This window comes from Coenobita brevimanus, chromosome 18, assembly GCF_032717465.1.
Source record: "Coenobita brevimanus isolate Jiangsu-jjx chromosome 18, ASM3271746v2, whole genome shotgun sequence".
In the NCBI taxonomy this organism is placed as follows: Eukaryota; Metazoa; Arthropoda; class Malacostraca; order Decapoda; family Coenobitidae; genus Coenobita; species Coenobita brevimanus.
The window spans coordinates 7,837,501-7,861,986 of NC_136971.1; the positions used below are offsets into that span (position 1 = coordinate 7,837,501).

General features: G+C 41.5%; 1 protein-coding gene across 2 annotated transcripts in view; it reads left to right on the forward strand.

The window, feature by feature from the left end:
- Positions 1-24,486, forward strand: part of Nipped-B (Nipped-B cohesin loading factor) — a 224,105-nt gene that overhangs the window by 56,384 nt on the left and 143,235 nt on the right. For both annotated transcript variants that reach the window (XM_080266118.1, XM_080266119.1), the window contains exons 3-5: positions 3,265-3,433; positions 5,527-5,639; positions 16,858-17,307. In XM_080266118.1, the coding sequence (XP_080122244.1) occupies positions 3,265-3,433; positions 5,527-5,639; positions 16,858-17,307 (732 nt within the window). The remainder of the gene's footprint in view (positions 1-3,264; positions 3,434-5,526; positions 5,640-16,857; positions 17,308-24,486) is intronic.

The window sequence follows — 24,486 nt, forward strand, 5'->3', positions numbered from 1 at the left end:
CAATCCCCATCTTCTCCATCTCCTTCCACAATCCCCATCTTCTCCATCTCCTTCATCTTCTACCTTCCCCTTCTCCCTTATCTCCTTCCACCTTCCCCTTCTCTTCCATCTCCTTCCACCTTCCCCTTCTCCCTTATCTCCTTCCATCTTCCCCTTTTCCCTCATCTCCTTCCACCTTCCCCTTCTCCCCCATCTCCTTCCACCTTCCCCTTCTCCCCCATCTCCTTCCACCTTCCCCTTCTCCCCCATCTCCTTCCACCTTCCCCTTCTCCCCCATCTCCTTCCACCTTCCCCTTCTCCCCCATCTCCTTCCACCTTCCCCTTCTCCCCCATCTCCTTCCACCTTCCCCTTCTCCCCCATCTCCTTCCACCTTCCCCTTCTCCCCCATCTCCTTCCACCTTCCCCTTCTCCCCCATCTCCTTCCACCTTCCCCTTCTTCATCTCCTTCCACCTTCCCCTTCTCTCCCATCTCCTTCCACCTTCCCCTTCTCCCCCATCTCCTTCCACCTTCCCCTTCTCCCCCATCTCCTTCCACCTTCCCCTTCTCCCCCATCTCCTTCCACCTTCCCCTTCTCTCCCATCTCCTTCCACCTTCCCCTTCTTCATCTCATTCCACCTTCCCCTTCTCTCCCATCTCCTTCCACCTTCCCCTTCTCTCCCATCTCCTTCCACCTTCCCCTTCTCTCCCATCTCCTTCCACCTTCCCTTTCTTCCCCATCTCCTTCCACCTTCCCCTTCTCTCCCATCTCCTTCCACCTTCCCCTTCTCTCCCATCTCCTTCCACCTTCCCCTTCTCTCCCATCTCCTTCCACCTTCCCCTTCTCCCCCATCTCCTTCCACCTTCCCTTTCTTCCCCATCTCCTTCCACCTTCCCCTTCTCCCCCATCTCCTTCCACCTTCCCTTTCTTCCCCATCTTCCACCTTCCCCTTCTCCCCTATCTCCTTCCACCTTCCCCATCTCCTTCCATCTTCCTCTTCTTCCCCATCTCCCCGTTTTCTTCCATCTCCCCTTCCCCATCTCCGGTTTCTAACACCTCCCCCTCCCTCAGTGTGTGTGTGTGTGTGTGTGTGTGTGTAAATGCATACTCGGTTAATGGAGGTGACATTTTTTTCTGTGGTTGTTAGTGTAACCGGTAGACATAATAATATGCATTAACTTTCTTACGAATCTGGTAATCTCACATGATCTTTCAGCTGTCTGAGGTGCGCGGTGTGTGCAACCTCCCGGCAACCAGAAACGTTTGTCCCAACGTTTTTTGTTATTCATCCGCCAAGGTCGCTTTAATTCTTGGACGGTAATTTTTCATGTATTGTTGAGGTAACTAAAGCACTTTCTCATCCTTACACAGCATCTGTGGCAAATATGAATGATAAAATAATAAGACAATACAAAAAGAATAAAAGGGGGTGGAGAAGCGGTCGCTTTGATGTCTCGGAACGGCCCGCCATTCAAGTGGTGTCATCTAGCGGCAACCGGCTGAACTCGCACTTGCCCCGGCCCACAAGAGATGGCGCAACGCGCGCTACTCAATTTTGGCGGGAAAATTTTGTCGGGTTCGGCGCTGTGGTTATTATGGTTCAGTCGAAACATTTTTGTCACATTAGTCAATGTGGTAATATTTACAACGCATGAATATTTGTATAATGCATGAACTATTATTATTACAGAGTGAGTTTCGTAGTAACATGGTGTATGGGCATGAATATTTGTATAATGCATGAACTATTTTTATTACAGGGTGTGTTTCGTAGTAGCAAGAATGGTATATGGGCAGAGCTTTGTTTAGCTATTAATATTTCTCTACTTCTATATTTTTACTGTTTTCCTGTACTTAATACTATGCAGTCGTTCCATTTATGTAAATACTACGTATGAACTTGCATTGTGAATTCTGTGATGGATGGTCCTTGCATGAGGATTATATAATAGATACTGTTATGGTAACATAGTTCTCAAAAATTTAGCTTTAGGGTTAAGTAATAAATTGTCAGTCGTCAGCTCAACCGTCTGTAGGACCTTGACATTGAACTTTGCGATCAGCTGATAAAACATAGAAAACGAGAATCAAAACAGTTTTTCAGACAAATCTGGCTGAACTCGACCGGTCAGTGTGTGAACAGTTGAATATGTTTCGTTTTTTCTTGTTGCCTTCTGGTAAAATGTTGATAATACGAGCAAATTAGCAAATGCGTATATAAATTGCATGCATATTTTTTTTTCAGTTAAAACAATAGTATTAGTAGTAGTAGTAGTAGTAGTAGTAGTAATAATAATAATAATAATAATAAATATATAGTAATAATAATAATTATATTATTATTGTTATTATTATTATTATTATTAGTAGTAGTAGTAGTAGTGGTAGTTGTAGTGCTTATAGCACACGGTTTTAATATGATATTTGGAAAACTAGCTGGTACTTTAACTTCAGCGTAATGACATTAATCCCCTTCTGGTCAAACCGGTCCACATTTGTGAGTGAGGGCATTGCTTTATTGTTTAACTTTTTTTTTTTTTTTTTTTTTTTTTTTTTTTTTGTGGTGAACTTGACCTGTGGATGACAGCTGATGAGTTTAGTTCATTTTTTATTTGTATTTAATTTTTTGGGGTGGGTGTGCAAAGGTACACTAATCTGGTTCATTACCATGGTGTATCATTCTGGGTTATTCTTTCCAACGCCAGGCAGTTCTGGGCATTTCATAGTGAAGGGGTTAAAAACACACCCCATCAGCTCCTTTACTAGTTTACAAGGCATTTTCCCAGTGCAGAACAAAATAGTCAAGTATTGACATAAATAAGCTAGAAAGACAACTGTGTTGATGTTTGTTCTTGAAATTGGAGTGGCAGCCATTTTGGTTTATTCCTGCTGCCAGATGATTACATCCAACTTCAAAAAAGCATTTCACATTGACAGGGTGTATTAGTCCCTCCTGGGCTGCTTCCTTAGTCATTGTTTCATAACCAGTGTAAGTTATATCACCTACTAGGCTTGCAGCATGGCAAGTACAGAGCTTCATTGCGCCTCATAATTATGAGTTCTGAAGCTCAGCAACGGTTAAGGCTGTATCTGACTACTCCAGTTCAATAAATTTGTCTTATGCTTAATAAAATACAGTAGTCAGGAGATGACAAGAAAATGAAACACATCCACATGTTCAGTTGATTCAGTTAGTGAGTTGTTACTGATGTTGGGATAACATGAGTTGCTGCTAATGTAAGGGTAAAGTGATTGGGTTGTTATTAATGTTGAATCCTCCAACAGTGCTTCCTGAACTCCCGCTGCCGTCGTCTTCAGTGGGGTTTGGGGACTCCCGGTCGCTGCTGTTTCACCCACGTGTAGCTGAGGAAGCCAGCCGACTTCTTTCCTGCCAGGACCCAGCCCTTGTCAAGCAGCTGGCCGTTTCCCTTGCAGCCACACATGCAGACCACATGTATGTTCCCACACTTTTAACCCAGTGCTGTGATATTTGTTGGATTGACTAATAAGTAAGTGCATAAGTATGGAAAATTTTGCCTGTGAGGTGGAGTCAGAATTTTTGGGATTTGAATGGTGGGTTAATGTATGTGGCTTATTTAATTATGGGCATGTTGAGTACCATACAATGTCTCTCTCTCTCTCTCTCTCTCAAACATTACCTCATGCCATCCTTGAGTGGAGGAAAAGAGTTCAGGATAATTATGAATATGAGTGACATTAGTATATTCATGGTGATGGTAGTTGGTGGCAGCCATCATCCATTCACTTGATGTAGTGCTGCCTACTTCTTCACCTTTATCATTCTTTTTGTGTGCCTGCCTTCTTCTCTTCCTATTACTTCCATCTTCTGTCACTTTCCCTTCTTTCCCTTTCAGATGGCTTTACTTTGAGTGACAAACCTATTGGTTTCCTGTAAGCCAAGAAACCATTTACAGCATTGGGTGGTAACCATTTGTCCAACCCACACATGTTCCCTATGTGTCAGCAAGTGGGTTGGTGGAGGGTTAGTGCCCCTCTCTGTAAAACAACTAACCCAAACAAACGGTCACCCCTTATGCGACTGTGGTGTCTGGCTGTAAATATAGATTGATATTCATGCTACCAGATGATTTTATTTAACTTAGGAAATGCATGACATATTGAAGGAGATTATGAAGACTTTATCATCGTCCAGCATGAAAGTTTATCCCGAGCTGAAAAATATCAGGAGAAGGCAAGCATGCAGTGAAAAAAAATGTCCCCATGTGCAGTGAGTTAGACACACATTTATCTTAATCACTATGATGTCTTATTTACAGTATTCTAATCTTTGTACCGTCAAAGATCTTATATTTAACTATGGAGATACATTTAGACCTACTGGGGTCAGGTTTAACTGTCATTAATTCTTTCACTATGTCATTTGTAGTGAATAAATCATCTGATGGCAGTCATTGGAAATTGAATAGCATGTTATTTCATTGTTATAATGTTATTGTGGCCTTTATTTTGTTAGACAGTGTGTGTAGTAAAGAAGCCCCTAGCAACAGTTGTTATACCACACTCCTAAAATTGCAAGATCTCTCATTAGCTATAGTCCTAATAGGTGTTGTAAGAATAAAGTGTATAAGATGGCGTTGTATTGAAGGAGTTGATTGGAAATACTGTACACCAGTCAGCATAGAAATATTGAGATTTGAGTCATAGTGTTGCACTAAGTGATTTGGAAACATTTATTGGATTGGTTACCTATGGGTTTACACATGATGCATAATAGAATAATCTGCCTCATTATTAAAACATAACTTCTGAAGAGGAAGGTAATCCCTTGTTTTAATGAACATACTTCCAGTATTTGGCATTTGATCAGCTTGCATCCCACACAGCAGAATAGTCAGTTGCCCAGTTGTTTATGTTTGCCACGTGCTTCAAAAATGATAAAAAGTTTGGGAGTGGCCTTCCCTTTCTGGCATTTGTTTTGAACATAAGGATGAATGTGCTATGCTGTTTGTGATTGAGAGTTCAGAAGACCCATGATTATATGTGAATTAACATTGAAGCATTAGTAAGTTTAAAGTTAAGATTGCTTTCCTATCAATCTGTCTGTAGCCAGATGCCATAATCCTGTAAAGAGTGGCCATTTGTCTTTCGAGATAGTTGTTTTAGGGAGGGGCACTAACCCTCCACCAATCCACTTGTTGACATATAGGGAACATGTATGGGTTGGTTATGTGGTTACCTCCCATCATTGTAAATGGTTTCCTGGCTTACAGGAAACCATTAGGCTTGTCACTCAGTGTAAAGGCATCCTAAAAGGAAATAAGAGTAATAAAGAGTGACTGGAAAGATGTGAGAAATAGGAAGAGAGGAGGACAGACATAGAAAAAAAATGATAAAGGTGAAGAAAGAAGTAGGCAGCACTACATTGAGTGGATGATGGTTGCCACCACCTGCCACCTGTTCGTCTTCGGTAAAATTTGGAATTTAGCATTCATTTCATTTTAAACAGTACTTTAAGAATAGTATAAACCACTGGTTGATATTGATAACCTCCCTTTTGTGTGTTAGAGAGCTGAAGGAGCAGTATGCGAGTGCTGAGGTGAATGTGGAGGCGAAGACTGCCCCACCTCTACTGCAGGGGATACTGCGCTGCAAGCCCACTGTATTTAGTGGTAGGCAAGGTACTGCACACCCACATTAACTTTTTGTATGTGCATGCATGTGTGTGTGTGTGTGTGTGTGTGTGTGTGTGTGTGTGTGTGTGTGTGTGTGTGTGTGTGTTTTCATTCTTACCTACCTTACCTAATTTTATCTTTACATGAATGAGTCAACCTCGTACTGTCCCTTGTTTTGAACAACTTTTATCATACATATCCTTAAAATTATGAATAGTTTTGGCACAAACTATATCATTCGGTAGTGCATTCCACTGATCAATTGCTCTGTTTGGGAAATTGAATTTCCTTACATCTTTATCACCTCTCCTTTTATGCAGTGTTTTTGGAGTGTCCTCTTGCTGTTACTTCTCCATTGGTTATATACTCATTTACATCTATTTTCTCTTTTCCTGTGATGCATTTATATAACATAATCATGTTCCCTCTTTTCCTTCTCTCTTGTAATATTGGTAGGTTTAATTTTTCTTGTCTTTCATAGTAGCTTAGATCCCTTAAGCTTGGTGCCCATATTGTAGCTGCCTTATGTACCTTTTCAATCTTATGTATGTGTTTTTTGAGATGTGGATTCCAGATTACATATGCATACTCCAGAGTTAGCCTGATGAATGATGATCTAATATTGATGTTTCTTCTGGTCCTCTTTTTCCAGTGTTTTCCTTTACATATTGTGTTAGGAAAAACTCTTACATAAGATCCAGGAGCTTTTGATCCCAGCAACTTTCATAGCCTCTTACATATAGAGTACAGTATTCCAATTTATATCAGTGTTGAAATATCCATTTAGTATAATTCAGCTTTTTCTTTCGTTCTCTGTAGTAGGGTTCTTAAACTCTGCATTGTACTTTCTGCCAAGTCTTCATATTCATCTCTGTCCCAATTGTGTCTTGGGTGGCATTTATGAATTTGCCACCATTATTTTTCCATCAGATGTGTTGATCTCTACTGCAATTAATTCTACCTGTGAGGGTATATCTACTTCTGTCTCTTTGATGTGGATACAATATTTTCTTTGTTGTCATAACTCCTCCTTTTTTTCAGATTTCCATCTCTTCTTCATATATTGTACGGTATTCATTAAAAGTTAGGGTTCCATTGGATATCCTTAGGGTTTTGTTTCCGTTAGGCAGATAATATGAGGTTCCTTTTCTGTGTGTGTGTGTGTGTTTGTGTGTGTGTGTATGTGTGTGTGTGTGTGTGTGTATTCTTACCTAATTGGATCTTTACAGTAATGAGTCAAGCTCTTACTGTCCCATGTATTAAATCATTTTTATTATACATACCTTAAATTTATTAATTGTTTTGGTGCACACTGTTCCATTTGGTAGTGCATTCCACTGATTAATTTCCCTATTTGGGAAACTGAATTTCCCTATGTCTTTATCACCTCTTTTTTACTTAGTTTTTTGCAGTGTCCTCTTGTTGATGCTTCCCCATAGGCTATATACTCATTTATGTCTGTTTCTCTTTCCTTGTGATGCATTTACATAACATAATCATGTCTCCTCTTTTCCTTCTCTCATGTATTGTTGATAGTATCAGTTTCTCTAGTCTTTCTTCATAACTTAGATCTCATAAGCTTGGTGCCCATCTTGTAGTGGCCCTTTGTACATTTTCAATTTTATCATTGTATTTTTTGATATGGGGATTCCAGGTTACTGATGCATACTCCAGGGTTGGTCTGATGAATGATGTTACTTTATTATCTTTCTCAGCATGTCTTCATCTGTATATGTGAATGCTATTCTTGTATTAGCAAGCAGTGTACAGTGTGCATATTCTGTATCTTCTCATTGATGTTGTCAGCCGGAGATAGTCTGTTATTGATAATCACTCCTAGGTTCTTCTCATTTTCTGATATGTGAAGGATTGACCTTCCTAACGCATAATAATCCCTGTCTGGTCTTTTTTTCACTTTTACCAAACTTAATTACATGGCACACGTCCTTCTGAAATTCCATTTGCCATGTATTGCTTAATTCTTGAAGTTTATTTAATTCTTCTTGTAGCTCTCTGCAAGATTGTTAGTAATTTTCCTTTATATTTTTGCAAATGATTAGGTGAAAGAGAGAGAGAGATTGTCCAGGTGCGAAAGTGGATGTATGTGGATTAACTGAAACTAAATGGAGAGGTGAAAGTGTGAGAGAATGGGAGTATGGATGGGGTATATGTGCAGCAGCAGGTGAGAATGAGAGGGCAAAAGAAGGAGTGTGTATTGTTGTGAGTAACAGATAGAAGGAGAATGTGAGAGAGTATGGATCAGTTGGCTCAAGGATTATGTGGGTAAGACTGAAAGTTGGACTACAAATATGGGCGATTGTGTGCGTGTATGGATCAACGCAAGATTGTGCAAACAGAGTGAGAGAAGAGTTCTGGACAAATGTGGAAGTGTGCATGGAAATGTTTGGAAGGACTGAGAGAGTGTTTTTGATTGGTGATATGAATGGTAAAGTAGGGAATGTGAAGGCGGATGGAGTAGTTGATGAGTGGGGTGTGCCTGCTGAGATAGATGAGAATGGCAGTGCTTTAGTGGACATTTGATAGCCAATACCCTCTTCAGGCACAAAATGATCCACATGTACACATGGCAAGTGGTGAGAAGGGTGGATGGTGAACTAAATGAAAGGAAGGCAATGATTGATTATGTGTGTGTGGATGAAAGGATGCGAAGATGTGTAATGGATGCAAGAGCATATAGAGGTTGGGGGAGTGGACTTTCTGACCACCAACACGAAGTGGTGGTCAGAATGAAGGTCCAAGTAAAATGGAGAAATAGGAGAAGGGAAGGACGGGAGGAAGGAGTATATGCAAGGAGAGTGGAAAGGTTACAAGAGGATGAGAAAAAGGCAGAATATAAGAGAGAAGTAGAGGAACAATTTGGTAAATATGAGTTAGAGCAGATGGGGGATGTGGAAGGTTAGTGCAAGATATTCACAGAAGTAACATGTGCAGCATGTGAGGTGGTGTGTGGGATGAAGAGAAGACAAAAGGGGGTGCAAGGAACAGCATGGTGGAATGAAGAGGTGAGACACGCTGTGGCAAAAAAGAAAGAAGCACATAATGAATGGATGAGAAATAGGGGTGTGGAAGAAGTTGAGAGACGGAAGAGAGAGTTATATATACGGAGAAAGGAAGAAGAGGTGAAAAGGTTAGTAAGATAGAGAGAAAAAGGGGATTAGATGAGGAATTTGGAAGGATTTTGAATGTCAAGTGGAGGGAATGCAAGAAAATGTTCTGAAAAGAGGTAGAGAGAGTCATACAGGGTGGCAATGAAGTTAGGAGGGGAGTGGAAGATAAAAATGGTAGATTATTAGTTGAGAGAAAAAGTGAGCAGATGGAGAACACTTTAATGAATTGTTGAAAATTGTGGAGAAGCCAACCTTCTTGTTGACATTTTTTCAGCAAACTCAACCTCAAATACAGAAAATCACAATATTCCTGTACTCGATTTTGATTCCCCTCCTTTCATGATTCACACCAGATACGTACAAGATGTATTACACAATCTCTCAGTAGACAGAGCTGCTGGTCCAGATGAAATTCCTTCCGTAGTACTTAAAAATTGCTCCTCAGTGTTGGCTCCTGTATTGGCAAAATTTTTCCGCTTATGCATCCGTACCTAAAGTTTTCCAGCCTCTTGGAAAGAAGCAAATATCCATCCTGTTCCTAAAAAGGGGGCAACTTCTGATCCATCAAACTATAGACCTATTGCAATAACTTCTGTTCTTGGTAAAGTTTTTGAGACACTAACAAACACATAGTCAAACATCTAGAAATCAATAAATTAATCAATGATCGGCAGTATGGATTTAGACAAGAACGTTCAACTGTAGACATTTTTTGCCTTCTTACCCATCAGATTATCAAAACAATAGACCAGCACGGTGAAACACACACAACAGCACTTGATATTTCAAAAGCATTTGACAGAGTATTGCACCGGGCCTTATTGTCTAAGATGTCACACTATGGCCTTGCATCACTGGTTCCTCTAATTTCTTCTTACCTTTATATAGAAAAATACGGGTCATGGTAGATGGAATTTATTCTCAGTTTCGTTTCATAAATGTTGGCGTACCTCAGGGATCAGTTTTGGCCCCAACCCTCTTTCTCATTCATATAAATGACCTCCTGTCTGTCACTCACAACCCAATACATCCTTATGCTGATGACTTGACCCTTCATAGTTCTTTCTCATTTAGTACCTCCTTTACACAATTTGAAAATTATGAATTCCCAAATAAACACAGCAATTTCTCTGAACCAGGACCTTTCTTCAATGGGGACAAACAAATCTGGTCTTATTTAATGCTCAGAAAAGTAAATACATTAATTTCTCCAACAGAAAGAATCCCTCAGACTCTCACATAATTTTAAATGATGTCAGTGTATTCCCATATCCACTACAATTGATATCCTAGGTGTTACTCTAAACCCCAGCCTTAGCTGGACACCTTATGTTAAATCCCTTGCTAAAAATGCTTCTAAAAAAATTGGGACTTATGTACAGAGTTTGTGAGTTCTTCACTGACGAGCAGATGGCCACAGTATACAAAAATCGTGTGTATTCTCAGATCAAATACTGTTAACCATTATGGAGTGGACGTGGAGCGGTTGCATTGAGGCAGTTGGACAAAATTCAAAATAAAGCTATTAGATTAATCAATAATCCTGCCATTTCGCAACATCTTCCTCCATTATCAGTACATGGAGATGTTGCTTCTTTAGCATTATTTTATCAATATTTTTTACTGTAAATGCTCTGATGAACTGGCTTCAATTGTGCCTCCCCTTCACATTTTCTCTCAAAATACTTGGGCAGCTGGGAGCGCCCATGAACTCACACTCTCCCCTGCAATGCAGAACCTTTGATTATCAAAATTCATTTATCCCCAGAACTACTACTCTCGAATTCATTTCCTGGGGGTTGCTTCCAACAAACACTTAATCCACTTATTTTTAAATCCTGCTGTTATAAATATTTAATGAATGGAGGATGCCTTTAGGCACATGGACTTTTTTTTTTCCTTTGTTTTTCCTTCCTCCATTCATTATCTATAAAAAAAAAAAAAAAAATAAGAATGAAAGTAATGTGGCTGGGGAATGGCTGGGAGAAGGAGGGCAGTGGGAAGACAGGAAGAAATAAGTAGGATGGAAGTTTTGGAAGCAGTGAAGAAAGTCAAAATGGGGAAAGCCCCAGGAATTGATGGAGTGTATGGTGAAATGCTGAAGCATGGGGGAGAGATAGCAGTAGAATGGATGTGGAAGATGTGCAGATTGTCCTGGGAGGTGGGAGAGTCCCGGAGGATTGGAAGTCAGGTATAATTATTCCCTTGTACAGAGAGAAAGGAGAAAAAAAAGTGTGGTAATCATAGGGGCATTTGTCTTCTTAGTGTAATAGGAAAAGTATATGATAGGATACTTATTGACAGTTAGGGAAATAACAGAGGAATTAGTTGGAGAAGAACAGGGAGGCTTTAGGAAGGGAAGAGGTTGTCTAGATCAGATATTCATTCTGAAATCTTTAGTGGAAAAGTTTCTAGAGAATGGAAAGAAGTTGTATGCGGCCTTCATGGATTTGGAGAAAGCATATGACAGGGTGGATAGACAAGGATTGTGGAAAGTATTAAGAATAAATGGAGTAGATGGGAAGTTGTTGAATCCTTTGAAGAGTATGTATGAGGGTGCTAAGGCTGCAGTGCATGTGGATAGTGAACTGAGTGAGTTTTTTATTTGAAGGTTGGGTTGAAACAGGGATGTGTTATGTCTCCATGGTTGTTCAATCTGCATATGGATGGGGTTATAAAAGAGACACAAGGTAGGGCAGTGGATGTTGGAGTCACCCTGGTGAGAAAGGGTAGTGTTTGGAAACTCCACGTTCTGTTGTTTGCAGATGATACTCTGTTGTTAAATCATGACGAAGGGGAGCTGCAAGGTTTGGTGGATGAGTTTGGGAGTGTGTGTAAGAAATGGAATCTAAAGGTGAATGTAGGGAAGAGTAAAGTTATGGTCTTCGAGAGAGGTGAAGTCAGTGAATGTACAGTGAGGCTGGATGATGAGGAAATGGAAAATGTGAGTACGTTTAAGTACTTGGGTAGTGTGATGAGTGAGGATGGAAGTTTGGAGGGTGAAGTGCTTGATAGGGCACAACAGGAAAGAAAGGTTGCTGGTTCCTTGAAAGCAGTGATAAGAAACAGGGAAGTGAACATGGAAGTGAAAAAGCTATTACATGACAGTATTGTGACACCAGCTCTAATGTATGGAAGTGAAGCTTGGATGTTGTTTGAGGGACACAAAAGTGAGGGCAGTGGAAATGAGTTATTTGAGAGGAGCCTGTGGAGTCACATGGAGAGACAGACTGACAAATGAGGATGTGAAGGAACATTGTGGTGTGGATGTGGATGTGATAGGAAGCGTTATGAGGAACACACTGAAATGGTTTGGCATGTGGAGAAGATGGAGAGTGAGACTGATGGGGAGAGTGTATGTGAGTGAGGTGGAGGGGGAGAGAGGGAGGAGAAGGCTGAGGATGAGGTGGAGGGATGGAGTGAAGTATATGAGAGAGGGGTGTGTGAATAGGGAGCAGGGCAGTGAAATGGCGGGGTACAGGGTGACGTGGTGGCGATTTGTTTGTGGCCACCCCATATAAAGGATTAAGGTGTCTGGCAATAAATAGTTAGATAGATTTTTGCATCATCAGCAAGCATATTTAGGTAGCTTCCATTTCCAATGTTACTGTCTGTATCATTTGTGTATACAGGCATACCCCAGTTTAACAGTGTAATAGGTTAGGTAAAATCCCATCATCGTGCTCCCTATATGTCAACAAGTGGGTTGGTGGAGGGTTAGTGCCCCTCCCCGTAAAACAAATAACTCAGAGTCAAATGGCCACCCGTTACAGGATTATGGCGTCTGGCGGTAGATAGATAGAAAACCCCATCATTAGGTGGTCTATCATATATCGGGGTACTTTTAATGTGTAAAGTAACTTAGAGCATTTACCAGCCTTGGGTGTCCTCCCAAACCAAGCCCAAAGCCCACCCAGATGAACCCCAAAACAAGTTTAAAGTCAATATAAATGGCCTAGCAGCTGTCAAGGAAGCTAACCTAAGCCCAACACCTGTAAATAACACTAAAACCAACAAATTAAATCTGAGACTCATCAAATATGTTAGAAAAAAATTAAGCTTAGTAAACTGTATCCCAAATTGACAATGTTCACCCCACGTATGGCTAAAACACATTAATCTAAGTCTAAAAACAGTTTATAAATCAACCTACACACACATTTTTAATCTAGAATATCATCAAAATTGAAAAAAAAAAATCAAAACTCATTATTCATCTGGGGTTTGGCCATCGTTAGCCGGGGTATGGCGGTACAGTATTTCTACCCCCATCGTTAAGCTGGGATATCTCATCTAGGGGTATCATATATCGAGGTATTACTGTATTTAAAACATAATTGGTGCTAACACTGAGCCTTGTGGAATTTCACTGGTTACTTCTCTCCATGATGAGTAATTTCCCCATAGTACTGTTCTCATTACTCTTTTTCTGAGAAAATCCTGTATCCAACAGTACCTTGGATACCTCCTTAACCCCTTAAGTGCTAATCTCATTGATCGGGCTTTTTGCGCAATTTCATAAGAGGACGAGTAACGCCGATCGTACAACATCCACAAAAAACTGGCGGTGGCTGGCTCCACCCCAGCTGTGACGTAGATGGCTTCTAACCAATCAGAACTTGGGGGACCCAGGCCCGTAACCAGGCGGTGGGGGGTGTACCCCCCTCCTCCCTCTTGCCACGTCCTTCTACTCCACTACCTTGTTACTACCTTACCTCCCACTGTTCTTACCACCACAACAACCCCTCCCACCCCCTCCTCATGCATCCCCCCCTCCCATGTGGATCCCCCCCCACGTCCCCCTCCCCAGTCAACTGGGGGGAGGGTATTTCCCCCCTACCCTCCCTCCATGTCCCTGTACTCCACTTTGGCCCTTCCTTTGTGTGTTGTGGTGGTCTCCTCCCATCCATCGATTCCCATCCACCCCCTCCTGGCCTTACCAGCTCCCCCCTACCCTCCATCCCCTAGCACCTCCCCGGCCTCGAATATTTTGCGTATTTTTTATGCTTTATGGCACGTGTTTTTGAATCATTACCTGTAATTTATTGGTGTCTGCATACAGATATCCACACCACAATTACTTTAGCTGTCTTTAGTCGAAACCCACTTGAAAAAAACATTTTATTTTATGCCAACGCATGGAAGCATGTTGGAGCCTTCAAAACGAAACGAAATGAAAACTAGATTTGACAGGTCGGAGGGGAGGGGAGGGGGGAGGGGAGGGGAGGGGAGGGGAGGGAAGGAGAGGAGAGAGGAGGGGAGGGAAGGGAAGGTGATGGAGGGGACTGGAGGTTTGAAGAGGGGAGAGAAGGGGAGGATAATTTTTACTATTTATCATATTTTTATTGGGGGGTTTCATGACCTATTTCCCTTGCTAGATTTGACAGCTTGGCAGGGAGGGAAGGGGAAAGAGGAAAGGGGAGGGGAGGTTAGGCAACGGGAAGAGAAGGGGAGGGAGGGGATTGGAGGTATGAGGAGAGGAGAGGAGGGAAGGATAATTTTTATTTATCATATTTATTTAGGGGGTTTGTCACTATTTTATTTTTTTCTAAGCACATTACAATGGTTTATAACATCTATACACACCAAAAAAAATTGATTTTGGTTATTTTTGTACATACTGTTGCGAGGAAAACAGGTGCTAGCGGCGTATTTTCTTTCTCGCTGGGGCCGCAACGGGTAACTATTATAAACTTTGATGGACCATAGCTCAGTAACTATTGGGTCTAGGAGGGTGGGATTTGCGTTTTTAGGTGTGTAAATTCAAGCTCTATAAATCGGGCATAAAACTTTTAACCTTTGAGGAAGTCGAAAAATTGGCCTGTTTTTGCGTCCCGGGGGACTGTCGGGGCTGGAGAATTGCGTACCCTAGGGGTTAATGGTACAGTTTCCATAGAAGTCTTTGGTGGGGTACTTGGGTACTCTGTCAAATGCTTTCTTGAAATCAAAATAGATACTGTCCACCCATCCTTCTCTTGTCTGTAATGTTTCCACAACTCTGTCGTATAGTTTAATAGATCAGTAACACGTGAGTTTCCCTTTCAAAAACCAAAGTGCCTTTTTGATATCGTATTGTGTTCTTGTAGATGAGTTACTGAAACTTTTCCTATCAGCTTTTCTAGTATCATTCAACACTAGTCAGGGTACTGATCAGTAGTTAAGTGGATTCTATCAGTTCCTTTTCTTGTATAGGGGAACAGTGTTTGCATTCTTCCAAATACCAGGTACAGTACAGTATATACCACGTAACTGCACTTCATATTTGTTCATAGAGTATCCACTGTCTGGTAACATTGTTGCACTGCTGCTTTCTACCTTTTCCATTATAGCCTTGACTCAGGAACTGAGTTAGATATGTTTGTTATATGTTTCTGATAATGCCGTAAATCAGCAAGCTAAATTCGATTAATGTTAGTTTCTATAGCAGAAGGGAAAAATTATCCGGTTATTGAAATCTGCTGAGTAAAGATAAAGAATAAATAAATGCTTGTTTTAACCAATGATCCTAGACTCTTTATAAGTGTTGTAGCACTTATTTCCCCATTGTTTTACATTACCTTACCTTGTACGAGGTCTGTCCAAAACGAAACGGAACTTTTTAAATAGTGCACCAACTAGCCGGTGTAGCATGATTGTGACGCGAGCTGTGTGTAGTGGTGACTTTAAGCTTTAGTCTGACACTATGGTGGTACCACTCTAAACTGGCGGTTTGGGTGGGGCACGAACCTCCATACAGTTTTGCCACGTTTTCCATATCAACAATGTGAACGGCTCTGATATATGTAAAAGGCATCACAATAAGAGAAACACATAAGAATACAATGGTAATGTGTGTATTATAATATACGAGAGAATAGTAAACTTATTATGCGTAAAATATTTATAAGGCAATACAGAAACGTGGCATAAATATTTTACAGTGTTGCTAAAAAAAAAAAAAGTAGTCACTTTTATTGGCTGTTACCGTATTTCTGGGATTGGTAGTAATGTCACAATTATGATTATAAGATAATGTGCAGGAATATAAGTAAAAATATGCCAATTTCATTGTAAAAAAAAAAAAAAAAAAAAAACATTAAACCCTTGTGAGCTGTGACACTCATACACACCCAGTCCGACCTGGCCAGAGCTTCCTTGTATCACCTGGGTGGTGTGGAAATAAAATCAAATTTACAATATGTACATTATAACGTAAAAGAAAATAACCAATATGTATCCTAAAATACCACAGATGAGAGAGAGAGGGGGGGGGGAGGCAGACCAGGGGCAGTGTTGAGTGCAGCTTAGTGAGAGATGGAGGAAGGGAGGGAAGGAAGGAGGGAGAGAGTGATTGAATGAAAACGAATCTTGGCGCCACAACAGCGAGGTCATCTGGCGCCATGTGTAAAACAATAATATTTTTAAATATAATTAGATAAAATAAAAACAAAACAAAGAAAAGAAAGCACAAGTTTATAAGTCACTCATAAAAGAAACAAAATTCCCAAGGGTGACGCACATCTTGCCCCAGGAGAGAGAGAGAGAGAGAGAGAGAAGGCAGGCCAGGGGCAGTATTGAGTGCATTGTCAAGCTGAAGGAAAGATGAAGGGAGGGAAGGAAGGAGGGCAAGAATGATTGAATGAAAACAAATCAAGGCGCCGCAACACCGAGGTCATCTGGCGCCATATGTAAAACAATAATATAATAAAAAACAAAATAAAGAAATGAAAGCACAAGTTTATAAGACACATAAAAGAAACAAAATTCCCTAGGGTGACGCACATCTCCCCCCAGGAGAGAGAGAGAGGCATCACGGGTATGGAAAATGTGGCAACACTGTACAGAGGTTCATGCCCCACCCAAACTGCCAGTTTAGAGTGGTACCACCATAGCCACGTGTTTTTTTTTTTGACGCCAAGTCCCCCTTTTTTGGATAAGGGCTAAGGCATTGCCCCTGGGTAGAGAACTTTGGTTTGGAGCGTGTAGCATTTTATGACCGGATGTTCTTCCTGATGTCTACCAATGATGGTTCAGTGAATTGTATTAGTTACAGCATTAGTTCCTGATATTTAATGTTTAATGAGTATTATCAGCTTGAAAATGTGCTTTGTTTACAGGTGTTCGTGAAGGTGTGGCAAACATCAAGACTGAGGTTGGTTTATCCCTTAACCATAACAGTGCACTGGGCAGGACCAAACAGCAGCAGCAGCAGCACATCAATAATGTTTCTGTAATACAGTGTGGCCCAGCCCTTGCGAATGCTGCACAGGTTAAGGTGAAATCCGAGCCAGGTGGGCCAATAGTGTTGCCCACTTCAACTCAAGACTTAACAGGAAGGGTGACAGATAAGCAAGATCCTCCCTCAGTGAATACTCCTGATCATCTCCCAACCAGTAGGCCTCATCAGCCTCAGGAAGTAATAGAGGAGAGACTACAGCCTGAGAGGGAACAGCAGGCTCTCACTCCAGGGAAACCTGAGGACAAGATTAACAGCCGTGAGATCGATGTTGTTCCAGGCTCAGAAGCACAGTCTTGCAATACCTTCACTGAAAACACCAGGGATAAAGGTAAAGGAAGGTAGATGTAGTTATTTGATGTATATTGATTTTCTGTCTTTTGATGATTACTCATTCTAGACTACTAGACATCAACCAGTCTTGAAGGATATATATGTATTTACATATATGTATGTTTGGAAAATCTATAGACCATGTTGAGTATTCAGAGGGTTTAGTATGAAGTACTATGGTACTCTGTAACTGAGTACAGTACATTGTTTCATGTACAGTAGACACGTACTTTAACTCTTACCCGCTGGGGAACAGTTATATCAGACACAAAATTTGTGGAGCAGTGACTCCGGATGTCAGATATAACCGCAAGTGTTTTCATGTCATAGTTTGAAGTGGCTACCACTTGATGTCGTCACCAAAGAGTCTTGAGAGACTCCTCCCACCCGAGGCAAGTATACCGCAGTCGTCTCTGTGACTTTGCCAGGTGTAGGATGATATTTTCTTAACCCTCTTGTCCAATTCCATTCCCACCTCATGTGGACCCCTTACCTCATCCACCCCTGCCAAGCCTATCCTGCCTTTGCATACGAAAAGTTAATCTTCTTCACGTCCTTACTCATTGATGTGACCACCTACAGACCTGGTGATGCTTTTATTTGCTGGAAGAGTTGGCAAGTAATATGGGGTTTAATTTGTTTCCCTAACTGCTATACTTTCCAAGATGTTAATGTTTGACAGACAATTGTAACACTGTACTGTACTACAGTCGTTCTATTTTATGACGGCAGTTTGGGTGGGACGCTGTGGGACCTCACTCTTTTAGCTCTGTGGCCACATCGTCGCCACACACGTGCTCTCTCTCTCTCTCTCATATATATATTAACTACTACTAATTGTATTTTCTTTATTTTTTCTCTTATTTTCAACTTTTTTAACACACCACCCCTGAGGTAAAAGTCTATAGATGCGTTTTTTTTTTATAGCTTCCATGGCGGGAGACTGACCGAGTATGACCCGCTCACGCAGGGCTATCCCTTGTGTCACCACCTGACAACGTCGCTAAAGCAACTCTGACAAGTCTTGAGATTTATACTATACTATAGATGTTTTACTGAATTACATCTATACAGAGTGTTTAAAATTCATTTATAAGTAGTTACTAGCTTAAAATAGGAGAGTGAGAGAGATAGAGAGAGGTGAGCACAAATAATTACACATGTCGGCGGCGATGTGGCAACAGACCTAACAGTGTGAGGTCCCAGATCACCCCACCCAAACTGCCTTCATAAAATAGAACGACTGTAGTCGTGCAGAAGTGCTATGACAAGGATGTGAAATAAGCTGCAAAAGCAAAATTATGGGCCAGGTTAGTGGGAAATGAGTATAATTTTCATTTTTGGTGCTGGAATATCCTATTGTACTCATTTATTTTCAAACATGCTCTTGACATCCCAGCTTCAGGGGATGTGAAATAAGCTATCTATCTATGTATCTATTGCCAGACGCCTCAATCCCATTTGGGGTGGCCACAAACAAATCGCCTCCAAGTCGCCCTGTCCCCTGCCATTTCACTGCCCTGCTCCCAACTCACACCCCCCTCTCTCATATACCTCTCCACCCCATCCCTCCATCTCATCCTCGGCCTCCCCCTCCCTCTTCCCCCCTCCACCTCACTCACATACACTCTCTTCGTCAGTCTTTCACCCTCCATCCTCTCCACATGGCCAAACCACCTCAGTGTGTTCCTCATAACGCTTCCTATCACATCCACATCAACACCACAACGCTCCTTTATATCCTGATTCGTCAGCCTGTCTCTCCACGTGACTCCACAGGCTCCTCTTAAATAACTCATTTCCACTGCTCTCACTCTTGACTTGTGTCCTTCCAACAATGTCCAAGCTTCACTTCCGTATGTTAGAGTTGGTATCACAATACTGTCATGTAGTAACTTTTTCACTTCCATGCTCACTTCCCTGTTTCTTATCACTGCTTTCAAAGAACCAGCAACCTTTCTTCCCTGCTGTACCCTTTCAATCACTTCACCCTCCAAACCTCCATCCTTACTCATCACACTACCCAAGTACTTAAACGTACTCACATTTTCCAATTCCTCACCTTCAAACCTCGCTGTACATTCACTAACTTCACCTCTCTCAAAGACCATCACTTTACTTTTCTCTACATTCACCTTTAGATTCCGTTTCTTACACACTCTCCCAAACTCATCCACCAAGCCTTGCAGCTCCCCTTCGTCGTCACTCAACAACACAGTATCATCTGCAAACAACAGTACAGGGAGTTTCCAAACACTATCCTCTCTCACCAGGGCCACTCCAACATCCACAACCCTACCTTGTACCTCTTTTATTACCCCATCCATGTACAGATTGAACAACCATAGAGACATGACACATCCCTGTTTCAAACCAACTTTCAAAGAGAAAAATTCACTTAGTTCACCATCCACACGCACTGCAGCCTTCGCACCATCGTACATACTCTTCACAGCATTCAACAACTTCCCATCTACTCCATATATTCTTAACACTTTCCACAATCCTTGTCTATCCACCCTGTCATATGCTTTCTCCAAATCCATGAAAGCCGCTTACAACTTCTTTCCCTTCTCTAGAAACTTTTCCACTAAAGATCTAAGAATGAATATCTGATCTACACAACCTCTTCCCTTCCTAAAGCCTCCCTGTTCTTCTCCAACTTATTTCTCTGTTCTTTCTCTAACTCTGTCTATAAGTATCCTACCATACACTTTTCCTATTATACTAAGAAGACAAATGCCCCTATGATTACCACACACTTCTTTTTCCCCTTTTCCTTTGTACAAGGGAATAATTATACCTGACTTCCAATCCCCTGGGACTCTACCTTCCTCCCAGGCCAATCTGCACATCTTCCACATCCATTCTACTACTATCTCTCCCCCATGCTTCAGCATTTCACCACACACTCCATCAATTCCTGGGGCTTTCCCCGATTTAACTTTCTTCATTGCTTCCACAACTTCTATCCTACAGATTTCTTCCTGTCTTCTCACCTCCCTCCTTCTCCCAGCCATTCCCCAGCCACTTATACTCGCATTACTTCCATCCTCTACATTCAACAATTCCTTAAAGTGTTCTCTCCATCTGTTCACTTTTTCTCCCTTCTCCACTAGTAAGCTACCATTTTTATCTTTCACTCCCCTGCTTACTTCACTTCCACCCTGTCTTACTCTTTTCACTTCTCTCCAGAACATTTTCTTACAGTCCCTCCACTTTACACTCAAATTCCTTCCAAATTCCTCATCCACTCTCTTCTTACTCTCTCTTACTAATCTTTTCACCTCTCTCTTTCTTTCCACATATAACTCTCTCTTCCGCCTCTCAACTTCTTCCACGCCCCTATTTCTCATCCATTCATTGTATGCTTTCTTCTTTTGTGCCACAGCCTGTTTCACCTCTTCAGTCCACCATGCTGTTCCTTGCACCCCCCTCCGTCTTCTCTTCCTTCCACACACCACATCACATGCTGCACATATTTCTTCTGTAAATATCTTACACACACCTTCCACGTCTCCCATCTGCTCCAATTCATATTTGCCCAATCGTTCCTCCACTTCTCTCTTATACTCTACCTTTTTCTCATCCTCTTGTAACCTTTCCACTCTCCTTGCAACTACTCCTTCCTCTTGTCGTTCCCTTCTTCTATTCCTCCATCTTACTTGCAAATTATGGGCCAGGTTAGCGTGAAATGAGTATAATTTTTATTTTTGGTGCTAGAATATGCTATTGTACTCAATTATTTTCAAACATGTTCTTGAAATCCCAACTTCAGGGGACCATCGATATAATGGACTATCAGCTTTATCATATCAAACTTCCCTTCAGTTAATCCAACACAGTGAGGGTGTAATTTATAGTAACGGAAGTGTATATTTTGCTCTCGGTTAAATAAAATGTAGTTCATGTTTGCAGCTATTTTGCTTAAAAAAAAAATTATAATAATAATAATAATGTCCCATAATACACAATATCAAATCATCCTCATCCTCATCATCCAGTCCTACTTTGCTCCACATGGAGCGTAGGAGCCCGGGGCTAAGCAGATTGGTCCTGACATTCAAGATGAGAGTGGACTAGTCTTACTCATCCCTGAGTGGCATTACTTGAGCAGAAAACCCCAACCATCCCTTGGATATAAACCTTCACTGGCTCAATCCGATTGGAGCACCTTAATTACCCAGTAAACCACCAGGCGCCATAATTTGGTTAAATGGTTACCACCCAGACTTTTAGACCAGATAATGAAGGTAATGGGGAGAGTTCTAGAAGGTATGATTAGAGAAATGAATGCTGATGAGATGCAGTTTGGGTTTATGCCAGGCAAAGGGACCACTGTTGCCATATTCATTGTTCGACAGCTTCATGAAAAATTTGTTGGATAGAAAAGAGGTCTGTACTTTTTAAAAAATATATTGGATAGAAAAGGGAAGTTTTTTTTTTTTTTTTTTTTTTTTTTTTTTTTTAAAGGCCTTTGACAGTCCGTAGAGAGGTGGTGAAGTGAGCAAAGAGAAAACTTGGAATTGAGGAGTGGCTGCTTAAGGTGGTTATGGCCATGTATGTAAGGTGAATGGAGGCTTGAGTGATGAGCTTTCTGTGAATATTGGTGTGCACCAGGGGGCAATTTTGAGCCTCTTTGTTGTTTATCATGGTATTTGAAGCCCTCTCACATGACGTCAGAAATGGACTTCCGTGGAAGATGTTGTATGCTGATGATCTGTTGTTGATTGCAGCGACTGAAAGGAAGGCAGAGGAAAGATTTAGGAAGTGGAGAGTGTGGGACACAAGGGCTTAAGAGTAAATGCAGATAAAACAAAAGTGATGGTATCTAGGGGTGGTGGCAGTACTGTCAGGGAAGAGGGAGAGTGGCCATGTGAGATTTGCCACAAGGATGTAGGAAGTACTGTAATTACATCTTGTGCAGTGCCTGTGATAAGTGGGTGCTTAAGAGATGTAGTGGTAGACTGTGAGATAATGTTGATTTCATGTGTGTGGTGTGTCAGGAAGAGCAGGTGGAGATTGTCAGGCATGAAAGGATTGAACTTGCTAAAGAGTCTCTTAAGTTTGTTGAAGAGTTTTATTGTTTGGGAGACATGTTATGTGCTGGAGGTGGTGCAGGAGCTAGCTCTGTGGCTAGAGTGTGGAGTGATGGAAGAAGTTTAGGGAGCTGTTGCCTCTCCTGAAATTGAGAGGGCTCTCCCTCCATGCTAAGGGATCTTTGTATGCAGCATGTTTTAGGAGTGTAATGTATGGTAGTGAGACCTGAGCAGTAAAAGAAGAGGATGTTCGCAGGCTCAAACGTACAGAAATGACAATGATTAGGTGGATGTGCAGTGCGTCTCTGTGTGCAAGGCCTGGGGGGCGCTGGGTGAAGGCACAGTCTCCCAGCTAACACTGGAAGCTGCTGATAGGAGAACCTTCACGCATTCCGAGGTTTCAGCCTGCCTCATGAACCTTGATGTTCTAGTTTCACAGATGTATGCCTTTTCTCTGCTGTGATTAGCAATAACCATATAGTACAAGGTGGAATTATGCACGTTTTAATGAAACCTTCCGTTCTTGGAGTTGATGAGTCATTCCAGCTGCAGAGCATCACCAGTGACCAAGTGAACTTGCTGTTCATTTATACATCCAAGATTACAAATAACCGGTGTTGAGCTGGTATGCTTTGATCATAATGAAAGTAGATTTGGTGTTTTAGCTTGCATGGAGTAGGAGAGTCAACATACAAACAACCTGCAAGTAAAGAGACAGTACAGCATATCTAACGTATTGTGACACTAAATTTTTTACGTGTTCCTTCTTGAATTGCAACATTATTCTGCTGTTACAGCAACTAAGTGAATATCATCATCACTATTGCCATAATAAGTTTTCCAGTATAAGGATTAGGTGAGGTAGGATCCAGAAGTAAGAAGAGTTATGAAAGAGGGAGAATTATTAACGCTACCCAGTCAAATGGGTCACATAATCATTCACACATCATTCTAGCCCATGGAATCATGGCTTCACATCACAAACCTATGAGAACTGACGATGATTAACCCCTCTGTGGCCGCCGGCGTCGAATAACTTTTAGCCGATAAATGGCCGCCTGTGTCGAATGACGTTTAGCCGATAAATGGCCCCCAGCGTCGTTTGAGCGCGGCCTGTAAAAAACTGCAAATATTTTTGAGAAGTAAATGAACGTTTTGAATGTCTTCACACTGACCAACACTACACTCCCATACACCCCACCAAGCAGTTCAGAGCCTGCTGCTGTGATGAGTGGATTTTCGATTTTTTGGCTCCTGGCCATGCCTAAACAAGCACAACTACACCCATTATCTCGACCCAGACAGAACATATCATCTTTGTCCTCTCTTGCAAAACACACACAGCCACCTGTTACGATTATGAAGTAATACAGGCACATACAAAAAAGACATGATAATAAGAGAAAAATACGTTTTTGTCTTGGTATCTTTACCTATTTGCTCAGGTTTGCTGTAATGGTTTGGATCATTTGATGCAATGCAACTTTTAGAACACTGTGAAAACTTTCGGGAAGTGAACGAAAATCTGGCAGTCGTTTCAGAGAGCCTTGGAGGGCCCAATACCTGCCCAGGGCCCCAAGCAAATGGGCAGACTCGTGTGGCCATATGGAATGTGAGAGGTGTGAATGAGGAGAGCAAGAGGGTGGAAGTGGTGAATGTGTTCAAGAGTGCGAGATATGTTGTGATGGCATTGTGTGAAACGAAGATGAAACGAAGTGAAGGAGTGGGAGGGTGTGAAATGTGTAAGATCAGGAATGAATGGGAGAGGAAGATGTAAGGAAGGAGTTGTTTTGTTGATGAATGAGGTGTGGCATAGTGGAATGAGAGACTACAAATGTGTCAACTTGAGGTGTATGTATGTCAAGTTCAAGTTTGAGGTGAAAGTGGCAGTAATTGTAGCGTATGCATCATGTGAGGACAGGAGTGAGAGAAAGACAAGTTTTGGGATGAGCTGGATGAAGTAGTGGGAGAAATGCCCTGGAGCCATAAAGTGATCGTGATGGGGGATATGAAAGGAAGAGTAGGCACTGGTCCTGAGGATGACATAATGGGTTGTTATGGAGCACCGGGAGAAAATGATAATGGGAATCAACTAAAGGATATGTGTCAGGAGAGGAGATTGTGCATTTGTAATCGTA